The sequence below is a fragment of the Pyrus communis genome, chromosome 17, assembly GCF_041283825.1.
Source record: "Pyrus communis isolate YQ-2024b chromosome 17, ASM4128382v1, whole genome shotgun sequence".
Classification (NCBI taxonomy): domain Eukaryota; kingdom Viridiplantae; phylum Streptophyta; class Magnoliopsida; order Rosales; family Rosaceae; genus Pyrus; species Pyrus communis.
The window spans coordinates 28,697,417-28,716,110 of record NC_142581.1 but is presented as its reverse complement, the minus strand read 5'-3'; the positions used below and the strand labels follow the sequence as shown (position 1 = coordinate 28,716,110).

At 39.2% G+C, this 18,694-nt stretch overlaps 1 protein-coding gene across 1 annotated transcript; it reads right to left on the bottom strand.

Annotated features, from left to right (window-relative positions):
* Window positions 1-7,936: 7,936 nt before the first annotated feature.
* On the bottom strand, window positions 7,937-10,352 carry LOC137708101 (uncharacterized). The gene is made up of 7 exons (XM_068447094.2): window positions 10,151-10,352; window positions 9,946-10,062; window positions 9,623-9,779; window positions 9,409-9,497; window positions 9,247-9,301; window positions 8,975-9,060; window positions 7,937-8,346 (listed from the first exon to the last, which is right to left on the bottom strand). Exons 1-7 carry the CDS (start codon window positions 10,250-10,252, stop codon window positions 8,191-8,193), a joined length of 762 nt encoding a protein of 253 aa, XP_068303195.2. The 5' UTR covers window positions 10,253-10,352; the 3' UTR covers window positions 7,937-8,190.
* Between the last annotated feature and the right edge of the window lie 8,342 nt (window positions 10,353-18,694).

Genomic DNA, 18,694 nt, shown 5'->3' with positions numbered 1-18,694 from the left:
CTTCTTGTTGTGCAATTCCTTTCCTCAGTACCCACCATTACCACACAGTCAAGGTTGTAGCTAGGTATTGGTTTGGGTTATATCACTCACCACATCCTTCCCCCATTTCCCTATAATACCATTGATGTCTTCTTCTTCCTTCTTTTTTTTACTGATTGTTTCCAATTCAATTTGATTTTGCACACAAAATAATCTATATATATTATTCAACCACCAATTCTGCATTTTCTGACCAAACATAAGAACTTTATTTTTGGGCAAGACCAAAAACAAGAACTTACAGTATCTTTGAACAAGGGAAATAAACTTGAAATTTTAATAAAAATCAAAATTTATAAATCGACATGTATTAATTTTTTTGTTTGGATTCAAAACATAAAAATTTAGAATTTTTGCGTGATTAAAAAAAAACTTGAAATTGGGACCTTCAATTCCAAAGTTTAAATTCCACGTAAATATGTGACATTTCTCAATTTCTATGATTGAGAGTTTAAAAATAATAAATTTTGTATTCAATTTCATTGTTCTTTTAGGTTAACCAAATAAGAAAATTCACAAATTTTGGAAAATAAAATCCCGGCATTTTAATTTTTGTCATTTTAAAATTTCTTAATAATCATAAATTTCTTCATCCAAACATAATGTTAGGGTTTGTTTGGTATTTTAATTTAATTTAATTTTTTTAACTTTAGCGGGGTGTAATCAATTTGAATTTCATAGGATTTTAATAAGCTGTTTTAAGTGACATATTTCAAAAGATTTTAACGGATTTTATAATTCTATATGAATTTTGACATATTTATGTGAATTTATATTACAAATTTCTATGAATTTGTATGTTCTTCTTTCATGGATTTCTTAAGATTTTTATTTGACTTCTACTGCATAAAATGAATTTCTTCTCTGTACACAATCCAAAATGACATATATATTGCCAAAGAGCCCAAACTTTTCTCAAATTATCCCAGAGGGTTGCCAAGAGTATTTTGAAACAAATTTTCCAAGCGACTGCCAGTATTGCATTCCTTGCCAAATCAAAACTAACAAAGAAGGGAGAGACGATATTGACAAGTTTAGGATATAGCAATCCCATTTCCTATTCATCACTATCATTCGAGACGAACACCGTAAGATGAAAGTAATAGCTTGATTCTAAATTCAGAGTCCCGTCAACAATTTGGTTTCTTCGCAACGAGAATGAGGTGCTCAAATAGCAAAATTGGGAATGGGGATTTTGTGGGGTTGAATTTGTGGTCGGTTTTTGAATTTGTGTACGTCTTCCTCTCTAAAGAGGAGAAATGAAATTGTAGAGGTGGATGTTAGATTGTTTAAGGTGTTTGGTATTTATACCATTCACTCTCATATCCATCAAAATTCATCATTTATTAAAATCCTAACAATTCTTTGATATTTTCACTCTACCTAGACTTTTGTGGACTTTTTAAAATCCTAATCAACTACATTTATATGTATTATTTAAAATCCTTTAAAATCTTAATTTGACTACACCATGATTTTAAAATCTTTTAAAATCTAATTGACTACATCCGGATTTTAAAGTCTATTAAAATACCATAAGTCCTGTCAAATCCTAATTTGACTACACCCTCCTTAAAATACTTTTCAAGATTTAAATGTTAAAAACTGAACTCAAAACTAACTTAAGAGTTTTTAAAAACTCTTCCCTTTCGTCTCACACCTAATCCCTTTTTATTATTATTATTATTATTATTTTATATCTCTATCATTTTCTCTTACTCCTCTCCCGTTTCTCTTTTCTACCCTCTCCTCTCTCTCTCCTCCAATACCCTCTCCTATTTCTTTCTCCTCTGTTTCTCTCCATATCTCTCTCCTCTTCCTCTCTGTTGAATTTAGAAGTTCCCACTATAGGATGAACTTTTTTTTTCTTTAAAAATAATTGTGAACTTCATATCAAACAAGTTCTTAAATTCAAAAAATATAAATAAATAAATAAATAACTTGTTCTTAAGAAATATTTTGCAAAATAATGAATTTTTTTTTAATTGGATACCAAACAGGCTCTAAACTTTTCAAAATTGGCCAATCACCCATAGCAATCATATTTGAAGGGAGGGAATCTTAGGGCTAGTTTGGGTTGCTGTGTTGTGAAAAAAAAAAAAAACAATGTTTTCAGAAGCAGGGATAGAGTTGCTTCTGTTTTGGACCCATGATTTTGACAAAAAACACCTTTCCTTTTCATTTACCAAACACAATTTTAGCCCCAACCATTTTAAAAAGCTTTTTTTTTTAAAATAATTTCAACAATGTCAAACCAGCCCTTACTTTATTTTTCATAATTTTTTGTTAACTTTTTTTTTTTTTTTTTGGGTGATATGAAGTATGATATTCATTGAATAGTGAAATACGTACAAAATCAAGGATAGGGTGCTAACAGTGGGCCTCAATAAAAACCTTGCCAGAGCTTTTTACTTGATCGAAGGGAAAAAAATGTCCCGCACCAAATTGACTACTGGTATTATCCTCCAATAATAAATCAAAAATTACATCAGGAGGTTCCCCGAACCAAGTAACTGAGTGATCAAGAGTTAAACTAAACCTTGTAAGGCGATGGGCCACTTTGTTTGTGTCTCGTCGACCAAAAGAAACCTTTCATTGCTTGAAACTTTGAAGAATCTGTCGTGTATCAGCAAACAAATGGCCATAACGACCAAGATGCGATGATCTTTCATTATGGGTTGCAAATATCACCATAAAAACATCACCCTCCACCTACACCTGTTTAGTTCTCCAATGCCGTGAAAACATAACTGTTGGTCGTGCAGCAACAGCTTCAGTATGCAGCGCATAGTGAATCCCATTCTCCCAGACCACCATTGTTGTCATGAAATTTGCCGCTGAGTTTCTTACCACAATCCCTATACCTCCATATGAACCATTCTCATCCAAAGCAGCATCAAAATTACACTTTATGCAACCAGAATATGGGTGCTGCCATTTCTGAACTTGTGATGTGGTGGTGTGCGGTTGTACTTTATTCCATTTTTTGTATTATGACAGCCACGTTTGAGCTTTAAGTTGGGTGTCCAAAGGGGAAACATCGGCACCCTTTCATAGAAACTTATTACTCACCTTCCATATGTTCCATACTAAAACAAGTAACAACTCGAAACTGTCGTTCAATAACGCTTTCGCCATATTTGCCATCCAACCACCGAGGCCCTCTTCACTTCTATGAAACGAACGAAGTGCTAGTGGACTACCAAACCAAGTAGCAGCAGATCGAGGGCAATATAATAGAGCATGTTCAATTGTTTCCGCTTCTTTATCACAGTACCCACAAACATCCTCTGTAAGAACTCGTCTATTTTTCAAATTCACCTTAGATGGCAAAGCATTTATACACCCAAGCCATGCACAAATTTTAACTTTTCCTGGGACCTTGGCTCGCCACAATGCTTTCCATAAAGAACTTGTTTTCCTCATTTATCACATATCCCATAGGCTCGTCCCCACCAATACCATGACACGTTATTGCCACAAAGTAAGCACTCTTAGTTGTAAACAAACCTTTAGGTTCTTTAGTCCAAATCATAGAATCAGACGGATTAAATAAACTCAACAGAATGCTCAAAATCAAGCTTGCTTCATCCTCTAAAAACCAACTATGGACGTATACCACCAAACACCATCATTGTCCATCCACCATCAACGATCTCACAGTAAGAGAGGGATGCACCCCCATCGGTCTGGGGCTGAGAACTTTGTAAAAGTTCTCCCTTGGCAACCAATTCCCCCCCCCCCCCCCACAAAAAAAATGTGTATTCATTGGCCATCTCCAACCCTCCACCTAACACCTCTCTGAATAATTTCCCTTAATGCCGCAACATTTCTCCAACAATAAGATGAGTTTAGTTTAACTGGAGCCTGCAAAAAATCTGTTGTAGGATAATACCAAGCTTTGAAAACTTGAGCAATAAGAGAATGAGGTTGTTGAATTAGTCTCCACCCTTGCTTGGCAAGCAATGCAAGGTTGAATGCATATAGGTCCTTAAATCCCAGGCCACCCTCACTTTTTGGTTTACACAACTTTTGCCATTTCACCCAATATATGTGACGCCTACCTGCTTCTTTTCCCTACCAAAACTGCACCACCATTTGGTTCAACTCCTCGCAAAAGGACTTAGGCAACAAGAACGTCTACATCATATACAACGAAATTGCTTGAGCCACCGTTTTTATCAAAATTTCTTTCCCTGCACTACTTAACAAGGAACCACACCATCCATTCAACTTCTTCCATAGACTGTCTTTAATAAATGCAAATGTATCTTTCTTGGATCGGCCAACAAACACTAGTAAACCGAGATACCAGTCATGATACTCCACTTGTTCCATCCCAAGACAATCAACCAGAAGTTGTGCATCCGTATCCATTAAATTTCTACTAAAAACCACCCTACTTTTTGAAAGATTAACAGCTTGCCTAGAAGCCTGTTCATAAGCTCTTAGCAACTCCTTCAATTGCATACACTTTTGGAGAGAACTCCTGGCAAATATAAAACTATCGTCCACAAAAAGAAGATGATGAACACTTGGGGCCCCATTACAAACGTGGACCCCATGAATTTGGCCTTGTGCTTCCCACGTTTCTTAAATCTAATTTAAAAATTAATAAAATTATAAATATTATAGTAATAAAAGAAAACAAATTAATAACAACCACTCCTAACCTTTGCACTGCCCATTCCCCCACCATCCACCCTTGCCCATAGTCACGCTATCCCTCACTTCCCTACCTGTAGCTCAACCACCCTAACTCATCCAAGACTTTGCCAAATTTCTCTTGATCTAACCACTAATTGACCCCAAATTCAGACGTGTAGCCGGAATCTAACTACTACAAAAACTCACCAAACCTTTTTCCCATCCAAATTAACACCAGCCCCCCTCCCCTCCCCCCCCCCCCTCACCCCACCATCCATTCACTATTTATGGTAACAAAAAATCGTCGTCTTCAGCTTGACAAATTTGTACCAACAAAACAATGAACACATTTGATCATTCACGCCAACTAGGTGGGGGTGGTCTGACCAATAGATCTCTGATGCTTAAGTCAATTTCCCTAACAAGAGAGAGTTTAGGCTTAAGTGAGTAGCAAAAGCTTACCAGAAAATGGTGTAGATTGAGTATTTATAAAGAGGTGGCCAGCCATGGTAAGGTTCTGCCCTACAAGTGGCGGCTTCCAATTGGCCAAGGTGAGTCATCTATAAAATGGATGAGGAAAGAATTATTTTGAAGATATTAATTAGAAGATCATATCTTGGGATTATCAGTTAAAGTATCATTGGTTGATTGTGATGAGGATTTCTTAATTGATTGATCTTCAATCAGGAAAGTATTAAAGATAGTATTTGGTGATTAATCGTATCTTTTATGTCTTTGACTTTTTCATGTCACGAGCAGGAGAGCTTGGAGATGTTGTAGCCAACTGCTCAAACTCTGGGGATGTTGAAGTGTGCATGAGAATATTTTAGGCACCGCCCATTTAATAAGGGCAATCTTCTATTCTTGGGAAAAGAAAAGAAAAAAGTCCACATGTCGTCTTCTAGATTTTGGGATTATTTTTTAGCTTTACAAATGCTCCTACACCTGTTGGGTTGTATGTAGAAATGGCAGTATGTAGAAAATCCCAAGCTGAGTAGGCGAGCAAATAGTTGTTTCCTGATTTGATGTAAAATCTCCACGTTGACTTGCAGTTTAAGTCTTCTAGGAATAAGAAACCAATTACCTCTAGAACTTATTTAAACTTATCTTAAGTAGGAAGTTAAATAAATTTAGAGAGCAAATTTTTATCCCAACAATAAAATAGAAAATGCTAGAGGAAATTGTACCATATCCCCTAATTTTCTTCTTTGCTTGCCCTTGCGAAGAGTTGATTGTCATCGTTGTTTTCTTCTCCGCCCCACACCAAGTTAAGAAAAGAAAATTTCCTTTTTTTTTTTTTTTTTACTCGAAGGGTGCTGTCGCGAGGCAGCCGTCATGGAAGGCAGCAAGGTTACCGCTGGTGGTGGTACGCTGAGATAGTTGGCTGGGGTTAAGAGTAGGGTGGCAGGGGGCCGCGGATTGGGCTGGCTTAGTCCACATGCTAGTGCTGGAGCGCTAAGAGACAATGAAGAAGGCCAGTGCGGGCTGGGCCTCCCGTGGGTGCAAGCTTGTGAGTAGAGATAGGGAAATGTAGGTCACAAGCCTACCTGGCAGGTCCAAGAAAGGAAGTGCAAGACCTATTGGTTGTTGCGTTGTTATGGGAGATGCGGGTCTGAGGCCGCTTCGTTAAAGACGAGAGGGAGAGGCCAGTGCGCCGTGAGGAGGAGGCTGGGTCGTGGGGCCTAGCTATGGGCTTTACAGTTCAGGACATACGGTGGAGTGGGGTTGGGGCCTCTGCTGACATGGGCCGAGGGGTGCTGGGTCACAAGGCACGTCTTCCGGTAAGATGAGCTATTTCGGGATTTCCTTAAGATGTATAAGCATGCAATCTTGCCCGGAGTTCGCATGAAACAAGTGAAGAAGGAAGTAGCCATGAATCATGGAGTGAGGCTGCCAAAGCTGGGAAGAGAGCCATCAAGTCCCATTCGTACTATTTTATGTTGGGATTCTCCTTTCTCATGCCGCGCAGGTGATCTGCATCATGAAATGCACTCATGCTCAATGTTCCCTGAATACAGTTTGAATGATAGCATGGTTCTCGAACCTGAGCAAGTTCTTTGATTTGAGCCTGACCGTCAATGAGTTCTAGTATTTCTTTGAGATCGGCCACTAGGAAGAAGGAGGGCAACTGAGGTCTCGCCATGGGCTTTTCGATTTGTCAAGCAAATGTGACCATGAGTGGTCCAGGGACACTCTGGGGATCAGCTGAGAGTGGGAATCCGACTTCTTGCCTGGCTACGCGTCTCGACTGAGTTTATTGATGGTAAGTGAACTGCCTCATTCATGGTCTGCTTGGAATTTTTACTGAGCTGCTCTTGACTTTAAGTAGTTGAACGTCCATCTTTCTTTGTGCAGATTAGAGGTTCGGCTCTACTTCAAAGACCTTGCCTGATAACGTCACCTGGGTATTCCTGCTGTATACCGCGAATGGCGCTGGCTGCTCATTCTTTTTCACTCAGAGGAACCTTCACCACTAATGTCTGTTTTGCATATTCGGTATTCTCAATGGCCTAACCATGGAGTTCCCGAAGATACATTTTCTGTTCGTGAAATTGAGAAAAGAGTAATGTATCAGGTAGCACCCGCCATACCCGACTGCAGCCCAATTGTGGTGCACTGCAATACAGGTGTTGGGAGAACTGGAACGTACTGCACCATTCATGATACATTGCAGAGAATTCTTTCTGGGAACATGCCTGGTTTAGATTTAGTAAAAACAATAACCACATTCAGATTTCAGCGAGATGGAATGGTTCAGAAACCAGAGCAATATCGTTTACGTTATGATGCCCTTGTTGATGAATTAGAAGACCACATCTCGGATGGATCCCCGGTTGAGTATTTAGTGAAATGAGCCAAACTCCTCCAGTAGAATAGTTGCTCCCAAACAAGTTTGTGCCTTGTGGTGCTAATCTCTTTGGTTTTGAAACTTGAAAAATGCAGTAGAAGATCGATTCTATGATTTAGAAATCCCCTTTGGTTTGTATTTATAATTCTTGGAAGATTGAGTCGATGTAACAAGAGAGAGGCAAAAGCTCGTCTTGAAACAGTTGCCCTTGCGTTGCATATTTGTCTTCTACTGTGTCACGATTTCAGTCACCTTGTAATCCAAATTTCAGTTAACAAGGGCTGGCGGTAATTTGGCATATTAAAGTGAGTTAAGGATCCCTACGAATTATGAGTTGTTATACACTTGTAAAACAATAGAGTTAATGGATGCCGCATTAATTCACGTAATTGACTCCGTGAGTTTCTGTTCTAAAAACAAAGGGATAAGTGTGTCCCTGTATTCAGTCCAACAGAATACGTGTACCTTCATCTCTAGTGTTTATATATATAAATCGCATTTGAACTTGGCGGAAATGAACAATGTTTATGTCTTGTATATTTCATTTCACAGCCAAAAACATCGCAAGAATAACATACATAGTTAAGAACTCTGGAATTGACAAACCGGAAAACTTCATCCCACAGTTGTACTTTATGCCGAGTAAGGCAGACAGATCAGTCATCCAACAGCAACTCTCCACAGTTAACTATTCTGCATGGCAAACGAGGGACATCTAGCCTGCTTGTCTCTTGGGACTCGAGTTTCCTCAGAACATCCATTCCCTCAATCACGTGTCCAAAAACCACATGGCGGTTGTCCAACCATGGAGTCTACATGAGGCATACCAAAAGCATTAATCGACAAAGAGCTAAATTGGCTGAACAGAATACCGCATGTATATCTTCTCTTTCTTTTTGTTTTTAATTAATTACAGACAAGAAGGACAGGGTTTCATTTCTGACACTCTGAAATTAACACAGTGATAAAAATACTAACTACAAACTAATGAGTGTTTTCCAATCATTCCAATGTCTACTACTTTGACAGGATATGTGATGATGCAAAAAGCACAAATTGATCCATAGATAGAAGTAAAACCTTAAAAAAACCATTTGTGCATGCATATATAAGCATCCCAGTGCTTCTTTCAACTGCTGATGAATCTCATATATGTTGTATGGGCTTGTTTAAAGATTTTATCTCAAAGTTTTGTATGGTTGTTTCGATGACAATATAATAAAATCTTCTCCACCAGACTGCAACCAAACAAAGCAGTAGCACCTACTCAGCTATGAAGTTGCAAAAAATTCACTGCTGACCATAACGGATGGAAATAAAGAATAGACTTGGAATTTGAAGGAAAGCATGACGAGAATTCAAAGCCAAGTAAGAGAAAAGTATTTAGTTAAATGTGTGATTCAGAGAGAGAGGATTGCATAGTTGCAGCAGCCATCTCACCTTCACCGTGCAAATAAAAAACTGGCTCCCATTAGTACCAGGGCCTGCATTAGCCATGCTCAGCACACCAGGACCAACATGCTTCACTGCAAGTGTTTCTTCAAGTCAGTATGGTAAGGGCTTTCAGCTCACAATCCAATGCCTCTCAAATGATAGGATCTCAATTCTCAACTCCAGTTAAAAGTTCTTGTTTCCCATACAAATTGAAATAACAACAATTTAGAAATGTATTCCATTTTCCTTATTTTGTATGCCATGTAACAAGAACATACATGCAAAACTCTCATCTGCAAATTTGGAACCATAGATACTAACTCCCCCAGTTCCCTGCGGCGAGTAAAAACAATTAAATTTGGATTAGCTTAGAAACCAATGAGATCCGATCCTACTGCATTTATTAGAGAGGGAGAAAGTGGGAGATAGAGAGAGATCACATCTCCTTGAGTGAAGTCCCCTCCTTGGATCATAAAATCTTTGATGATGCGGTGGAAAGAGCATCCTTTATAACCATATCCTTTCTCTCCTACAAGAACGATAAATCAATATTAGTATAAACTATAAAGCAAAAGAAGTAGTAGAAGAAAAAGAGCAGCGAGGCCAATTAGAAAGGAAAGGGAAAAAGAAAGAAAGGTTGTTTGGGGGGTTTGCCTGTGCACAAGGCGCGAAAGTTTTCAACGGTTTTGGGAACAACTTGACCGAAGAGGCCCAATACAAGGCGACCAACAGCTTCGCCGCCAATATCTATTTCAAAGAAGCACTTGGTTGTGACTGTGGCTTGCAGCTGCGGCTGCTGCTGCTCTACATCCTAAAATCACACAACCAAATTACCTACCGTACCAATTGTTGTGAAACCTATTCATTCTATTGACTGAGTAGTGATTGTGCAGAGCTCTAGTGTAACGAAATGAAAGTGGTGCCTCCGGAGTGGAAGTGGGAGTGGGAGTGGGAGTGGGCGAAGGCGAAGCACTCACATTGGCATTGGCCATAGCCATTGTTTGATACTTGAGAGAGAATCTGGAGGGAGGCCTCCTGCGTACAACGCCAACTGTAGCATATGGCGTATAAGTATAACCACCCTGCAACTGCAACTGCAAGTATGGAAAAGCCCTAATTAAATTGAAAGAAGAAGAAAGAGTAAAAAAGTGCAAATTAATCAAGAAATAGGGATTTGGGGACCTGGAAATGAAAAGGAACGGAAGGAGGAGGAAGAGTGCTTTTTCTTATGATTATGTGGCTGTGAAAGAATTGGAGTGACTGTGACTGTGAGGCCATGGTCATACTGCTCCGCTCCTGTGTATTGGTGTTGTGTGTGTGGATAACTCAGCTCAACCGGGTCTTCCTTCTTTCAAATCCTCCGCCTACGGTTAGCGTTGCGTATAAACAGCCAATTTTGTAAATGGGCTTGGCGTATATGGCCGGACTTTCCCACTACACTCACTCTCTCTACTCCTAAAAGAAGTTGAAATGAGGAGGATAAGAATCAAATTGTAAGAGAAATAATAGATTCGGGTTCTTTATTTCTTAATTTCTTAATTTTCCTATTCAATTTTAGTTTGTTTTTCAAAACAACCTAAACTCGAATGATGGGTGGTTAGAGAAGGGAATGCTTTGAATGTGTTAATTGTATTCTTTTGATTATGAGGTATATATAATCATGTACAGTCCTACTACAATAAGGAAAGAATAATTACAATCAATCTACATCCTAAACTAGAAAACCCAATATTATAGGAATCCCAGCATTAACAGGAAATATTATACAAGTCAACACTCCCCCTCAAGTTGGTGCATATATGTCACACATGCCCAACTTGTCCAAGAAGCTTGAGAACTTGTCACTCGAACCAGACTTTGTGAGTATATTAGCCACTTGATCCTCGGTTCTAATCGAGGGCAATTCAATTATTTTTTCCTCCAATTTCTCTTTAATGAGGAACTTATCAACCTCCACATGCTTTGTCATATCATGTTGTACCGGATTATGAGTGATATGCCTAGTAGCTTTGTTGTCACAAAATAACTTCATCGGCGAACTATGGTTGACCCCAAATGTTGTAATAGAAACTTAAGCCACAAGAGTTCAGAAATACCAAGAGCCATATCTCCATATTACGCTTCTGCACTTGAACGAGCTATTACATTCTGCTTTTTACTTCTCCATGTTACCAGATTACCACTAACAAAAGTGAAATATCTTGATGTTGAGCGTCGATCATCTACCGAACCCGCCCAGTCACAACAGTATACCCTTCGATTCTGAAATGCTCATTTTTCTTAAACATAATTCCTTTACCTGGACGTCCCTTCAAGTAAGACAAATTTCTCATGACCGCACTCATATATTGTTCTTCCGGATCATGCATACACTGACTGACTACGCTCAAGGCATAAGCAAGATCAGGTCTTGTATGTGCCAAATACATCAATCTTCCAACTAACCTTTAAATCTTCCTTTGTCTACCAGTACTTGATTCTTGTCGAGGCTCAACTTCATTTCTTCAGCCAACAGAGTTGCTACAAGTTTACAGGCTCACATCTCGGTCTCCTTTAACAAATCAATGATATACTTTCTTTGGGACAAGAATATCCCAGACTTGCCTCTTGATACCTCAATCCTAAAAAAGTATTTTAAAGGTTCAAGATCTTTCATTTTGAACTCCGTAGACAAATACTTCTTTAGAGCTGATTGTTCCATTGGGTCATTCCCGGTAACCACCATGTCATCCACATATACAATGAGTGCTGTAATCTTTTTATTCTTTTGTTTCAAGAACAAGGTGTGATCCTAATTGATGTGGCTATACCCAAAAGCCTTCATTGATTTAGTGAACCTGCCGAACCATGCCCTCGATGACTACTTTAATCCATATAATGACTTATTTAGCTTACATACCTTACCCTTGTTCATGTCTGTTCCGGTACATCCTAGTGAAAGCTCCATATAAATTTCTTCAGTTAAATCTCCATGTAGGAATGCATTTTTGACATCGAACTATTGAAGTGGCCAGTCTAGGTTCGCTGTCATGGACAAGAGAACTTGGACACTATTGATCTTGGCTATTGGCACAAGGGTGTCCGTGTAATCTATGCCATACTTCTGAGTGTACCCCTTTGCTACTAGTCTTGCTTTAAACCTATCAACCGTTCCATCTGCTTTGTATTTCACTCTATAGACCCATTTAGATCCCCCAAGTTTCTTGCCTACTGGTAAGTCCGATAGTTCCCAGGTAGCATTCTTTTTCAGTTAGTTCCTCATTCATTGTTGTTTTCCATCTAAGATAAGCTAAGGCTTCTTACACACTGTTAGGAATATATACAGTAGACAATTGATTCACAAATGACTTATTTGATTCAGACAGGTGACAGGTGGACACATAGTTGTTTAATGGGTACCTCACTCTTGAGTTATGGGTTGGTTCGCTCACTAAATACTTAGTTTTACACTTAGGGTCTGCCTTATAAGTGGCTTTAGGAATATCTCGATTAATTCTTTCTAGGAGACTACGAAGCGGTGGTCCATCTGGCGTAGAAAACGATTGGTTATGAGAATCACTGAGAGACGAGTCGGCATGTACTGTTTCTTCTAGAACCACAGGTTCCACCTGCAAGGGGGCCATGTCTCCTACTATCTAGGACCTGGCAGGAAGCTATTGTGCAGCAACAACCTGCTCGGAACTTGCCTGATATGCAGTCGACACGGGTTTAGTAGTAGGTTGCTGCGCAGTAGCCTACTGCTCGGTGGCTTGCTGCTACAACATAGCTTGCTACTTGGCGGCAGGCTGTTGTGAAGTGGTCTGCCGTTCAATGGTGGGTGGCTACACCATAGCTTGTTGTTCAGTTCCATAATCAAACATACGAACTTCATTGCCTTGAAACTCCCTCTGAAATGAGGACTCAGAGGAACCAAAATATATCTCAGTTTCATGAAAAATGGCATCATCAGTGATAAACATTTTCTTAGTGGGAGGGTGACAGCACCAATAGCCCTTCTGAGTAGTAGCATACCCCATAAACATACATCGAAGAGCTCGAGGTTCAAGTTTGTTTTGCCGTTGTGAAGGATGCACATGGACAAAAGCCATGCAGACGAGAACTTGAGGGGAAAGATTAAGGATTGGCAGGCAGTTGAGCAGAGACATAAAAGTCTGAAATGGTGTCTAAAACTCTAGGGTACGAGAATGAAGCTAATTAATAAGGTAGGTAGCCGACGTGATGGCCTAACCCCAATAATACAAGGGAAAACGTGCTTCAATAAGAGAAGCACGAACCATTTCTAACAAGTGTCAATTCTTCCATTCAGCCACCCCATTCTGCTGAGAAGTATACAAACATGTGGTCTGATGAACAATACCGTGTGTATCAAAGAAAGTGCAGAGTTCAGTATTAACATACTCGCCTCCATCATCACTTTGAACCACCTGAATTTTCATATTGTATTGTATCGAAACCATTTTGTGAAATTTTTGAAAGGCCATATTCACATCACTTTTCATAGCAAGGTAACCCAAGTCATTCTCGTACAATCATCAATAAATGTGACAAACCAATGAGCTTCACCAAGAGAGGTAATTTTGGAAGGGCCCCAAACATCCCAGTGCACAATCATAAGAGGAACGAAACTCTTATTTAAACTTAGAGGAAAAGAAGTTTGATGGCTCTTAGCCATTTCACACACATCACACTTAAACTGAGAAACATCGTTTTTCACAAACAAACTAGAAAATAACTTATGCAAATAACCAAATGAAGTATGGCGAAGACGACGGTGCCACATCTACACATCGGACCCTTTATTATTCTCGGTCGGAGTTTCATTCATTGACAATGCTTAAGTGAGCAATCCCGAGCTACTGGAATTTAACTCAAGGTAATATAGCTTCCCTCGTCTAATACCATAACCAATCGTCCTTTCGCGTCCGGATGTCACTAAATACACAAAAATAAGGCCAACACACCACCAAACAATGTAAGGCAAAGGTTATTTAGGCAACCAATAATAAATTATAATTCAAGGAGGGAATTACAAGAACAGTATCAAGTTTCATGGTATCATAAAGGGAAACTGTGCCTTCCCCAAGGCCTGGGGCGGCATCACCATTAGCCACATTAACCTCAATGTCGGTAGAGTTTTTTAGTGATGAAACATGTCTAGAATCACAAGTTATATGTTCAAGAGCTCCAAAATCAATTATCCACGTATTATTCATAACATAATTGGAGACATTAAGTGCCTTACCATCTGTACTTGCCGCTACAATTAGAGCTGATGTTTTGCTTGCTACATCCTCTGAATCATCATTGGTTTCTGCAATGGAAGCTCGAGGTTTGTTGAAGCAAGGGTCACATGTCTTATCCCAATTCTTGGGATACCCAATTAGCTCGAAGCATGGACTTTTGGAATGTCTCATCATACCACAATAGAGACATTTAACCTGAGGACGATCACGACTGGGTTGGCCGATTATTGGCTGCCCACTTTTATTCTTGGACCCACCTCGGTTGGTGCGATTTGAGGGGTCGCGAGCCTTGGTTGCCATTACAGCCGGTTCTGAGCTTTGGCCCTCCATCTTCATAGCTTACTTGCGATCTGCTTTCCAACGGACAAACGCATAAGCAGCCATAAGTCTAAGTGGTGGGTCTTTGCGCAATATTTCTCCACGAACATTAAGTCCACCAAGAAACAAATGCAACCTTTGTCGCTCGGTTGTCTTCTGGAAAATCAGAACATCTTTTTCACATGTCATGGCCACTTTGTTAAAGTGGTCTAATTCCTGAAAAATATCTTTCAATTCTCCAAAGTAACTAGCTAAAGACCGCTCATTCTACTTGAGACGTGATGATACACACTGACCAGAGATGTCCACTTGGACTCCGAATCGAGCTGTGTTGGCCGACACTTGGAAGGTGACGAAGCCATAAAGTGTATTGATGTAGAAGATGTGAATAAATTTAAACCTAAAAGTGCCTAAGTACAAGAGTGTGCGGTGAGCGGGTATGAACTCATTTCACACATGATGAGAGAGCATAAGTACAATACAGTAAAATAGGGTGACAATTATACCATCGATGGTAACCGTCTACCCTAAGATTTGCCGATAATCCTCGTCGGTACGAAAATTCTGCTACTAGAACCTGGAGGGGCAAAAAATAAGGGTAAGTGGGTCTGAAAATAAAGTTTTAATAAAAACCTTTTGAAAGCGTTATAACCCCTCATCGTAAAATACGTATAGTTTCCACAAAATAATACTATGTAGGTATGAAAAATGAATGCACAAGTGCAGTAAAAACAGAAACATGCCATGCCACAATATCTCAGCAATAATAAATGTAAGTCAGTTGTGAGATCAGTCTAAAATAACATGACAGTCGGAGTCACCAAATGTGACCTGTACGACTGGACCTATTGCTCATCAGTCCATGCTAGCACATGAGTCGGAGTCACTTAGTGTGACCTGCATGACAGGCTGGGTGTAAATATGTACGCTGTAATGCTACGATCACGTGAAAGCTAGCGCTATGCGCAGGTCACCTATGAGTCGGAGTCGCCTAATGCAAACTTGTACAACAGGTTAGCACCTAACTTGGATCCAAGGCAAGCGTGAGGTGCGAGAGGTGAACAATCACGTAAAGCATGTACCCTGGCCTATGGTGGGAGCACTAACACCGGGGTGCAACATTGATGAGCTCTAAATGAATATATGCATGCTCATATAATTCAACCATTTCAATCACATAATAACTCACCTGAACTTACCTGCGCCTCCGTAGGATCATTTGGCATAACCACAAATCTCATCACAATGCAATATACACATTTAAATCATGGCATGCTATGCATAATCAATTTAAAACATTTATGGAAAATCGTAAGGTATATATATACTATAAAAGAAAAAATGCCCACTCACCTGAGGTCCGTGGTACAACTCCCTAGCACGAATATCGAGGTGTCACAAACGATTGGTGCCTAAAACAATTATCAAATCACGTCTCAGAATTCTTATCAATAGAACATATAACTTATGTATCCTATTCAGGAAGATCCATACGTTGGATTCCCAATCTGTAAGTTTCTAATATCCTCAAATATTACATACTATAACGTATCAAAGTTTGGCGTCGATTGTTATAATAATCAAGCGACGGACTTTAATGGAACTAGGTTTAAACGACAGAAATTCGTCAATCAAACTTCACGTACGGAATTGGAGAATCAAATTTATCCTAGGAAGGTCAGAGGATGCCTTGGCCTACGCATCGTCGTACAAGGCGGTCGGCCACCCCGGCTTGTCGGAAAAATCAACTATTTCTAAAAATTCTTAAACTTCACAGAAATAAAGATCTCAGTAAGTAGAATAAGTTTTATACCTGTGGCCAAGTCCAATTTGGTCGGGAAAAGCCTTAAATCGCCATGAACTCATCGAGACCCTAGAATTTGGGTGTTTTTTATTTGTCCTCAAATCAACTCCGACACTCCAACCAGTGAATGGGCATTGTTCCTGAGCTCAAGGGAAGTATATTAGTGGTGGCAATCAAAGAAAATTGTTGTAGGAATGGCGGAATTCACCGCTGTGGGTGTCTTCGGAGCATACGTGAGTGTTCGTCGTGAAATCACGATCAATAGCCATCAAACTTGGGTGGGAATGGAAGCTCGTATGACACCAAGTTAATTGGTGGTGTTGGTTGGCTACAATTTGTTGGAAAATTGAAGGAAAATCGAAGAAAACCACGGGAAAATTTGAAGAAAATCGGGTCGGTCGCGTAGGGAGGAACTGGGTAAGGGTGATCCGGTGCTCCTCCACTCTCTCCTTTCCCATCATTTCCTGTTTTCCCTATTGGTCACTCTCTCTTTCTCTTCTTTCTGATTGGGGGTCCCGCCCCTCCTTTGTCTTTCATCTCAACCACCCTTTTTTGTTTCCTTTTCATCTGGGCCACACACATGGCTTTCCAGATTTTGCTCCAAAAATCTGGAGCATTCCAGAAAATAATAAATTGACCATTTTATCTTTGATTTCGTTCGTTAATAACTTCTTCGTTATAACTCCAAATTGTGTTCCGTTTACGCCCACGCATTCGTAGCAACGAGTACTACGAGGATATGCCAAGAAAATGAACCTTATGTGACATGACAAGACGGCCAACAAAAGTCAACATCTTTGCCTCGAAGGTCATTTCTGTAAATTCACATTTAAAATTTACAAAGACTAAAATTTTTAAGGACGGGTCGTTACACGTGAAGCTTTCTAATTTAATGAATAAATTATAACCTCATCATTCTTATCAAAATAAGCGCTCTTAAGAGCATCCCATATCTCTTTAGAAGTTGACAATCGAATATAACGTTTCATGATCTTCAACTTCATTGTCGACAAGAGCCACTCTTAATTCTCTGATCTTCAGAGAACCAATCATCATATTTGGGATCATCCTTTGCAGGGGCCTTAATGGACCCATGAAGATATCCCATCTTCTTCCTTCAGCAATATGAATTTGAATAAGAGGAGCCTATAAATCATAGTTCTTCTCATCCAAAACCATCTCAATGTTGAAGCTTGAATTATCCGGCTGAACCATGATCAGAGTGGTAGCAGAAACGATTTGGTTGTTCTCGACAAACATCTTTCACGAAGAATAGGAAACCTGTGCAGTGGCAAAGGTACTCGAGGCAGCAACAACACATGTTGCTCACCAAAATTTAGGGTAAAAGATCGGGACACAGCAACAACTTCACGTTGCTTGCTGTTCGTTGGAGGCACCACGGTGGTGTTAGGCACGGCACAGTAATAAACCCTGTTAGGGTTCGAAACTTTCTTTCCTTTTTTTACGACCTGGCTCTGGTGCCAAGAAGAGAATGCTTTGAATGTGTTAATTGTATTCTTCTCATTTTGAGGTATATATAGTCATGTACAATCCTACTACAATAAGGAAAGAATAATTACAATCAATCTACAACCTAAACTAGGAAACCCAATATTATAGGAATCCCAGAATTAATGGGAAATATTATACAAGTCAACAGTCAGAGAAATTGAGATTCCAGAAACTATTTTGGAGTGTAAACAAAATCACTCTTTTAACGTAGTTGATCACAACAACACTAATTGCATTGACACTCTTAGTTGCACAAACAATCCCCAAAGTCAAATAATCTTGGAAGCTTTAACCATGTCCAACAAAAGCTTCACTTTTTGAGCTATCGATAGTAGAAGTCTTGCTTTCCTAAGGTTTCATTTTGTGGACATGTGTCTGTGAGGACCAAATGCATATTAGTAATAATATGTAGATCTAATATTTAACAACTTAATAAAGTAAAACAAGAAAATGAGTATTTTAATGATTCATGGAATTTAAATTGATTTTGCTTTATTAAATTATCAAATATTTTAAGCTTCTAAACTAATATAATCTTGCACCTAATATGCATGTGATCGCCATACATTCTCAAAATGAAGACCTTAGGAGAACAGAATTGCGATGGCAGGGCTTGAGAAAGGTGTACCATTTAACACCGAAGGCCTACCGAAATTTTATGTAGTTTTGGCAAATACGTGCTAAAATTTTATGTGAAGATTGTGGAAAGTGAGAGTAGTTTGGATAGGTAAATGAGGTATATTACATATAATTTTTTATTTTAAAAATGGGTGTGGGGTTAGTATGTACGGTCGTGTTCAACAAAATGTGAGATGATTATACACTTAAAAAAAAAGAGAAGAAAAAAAT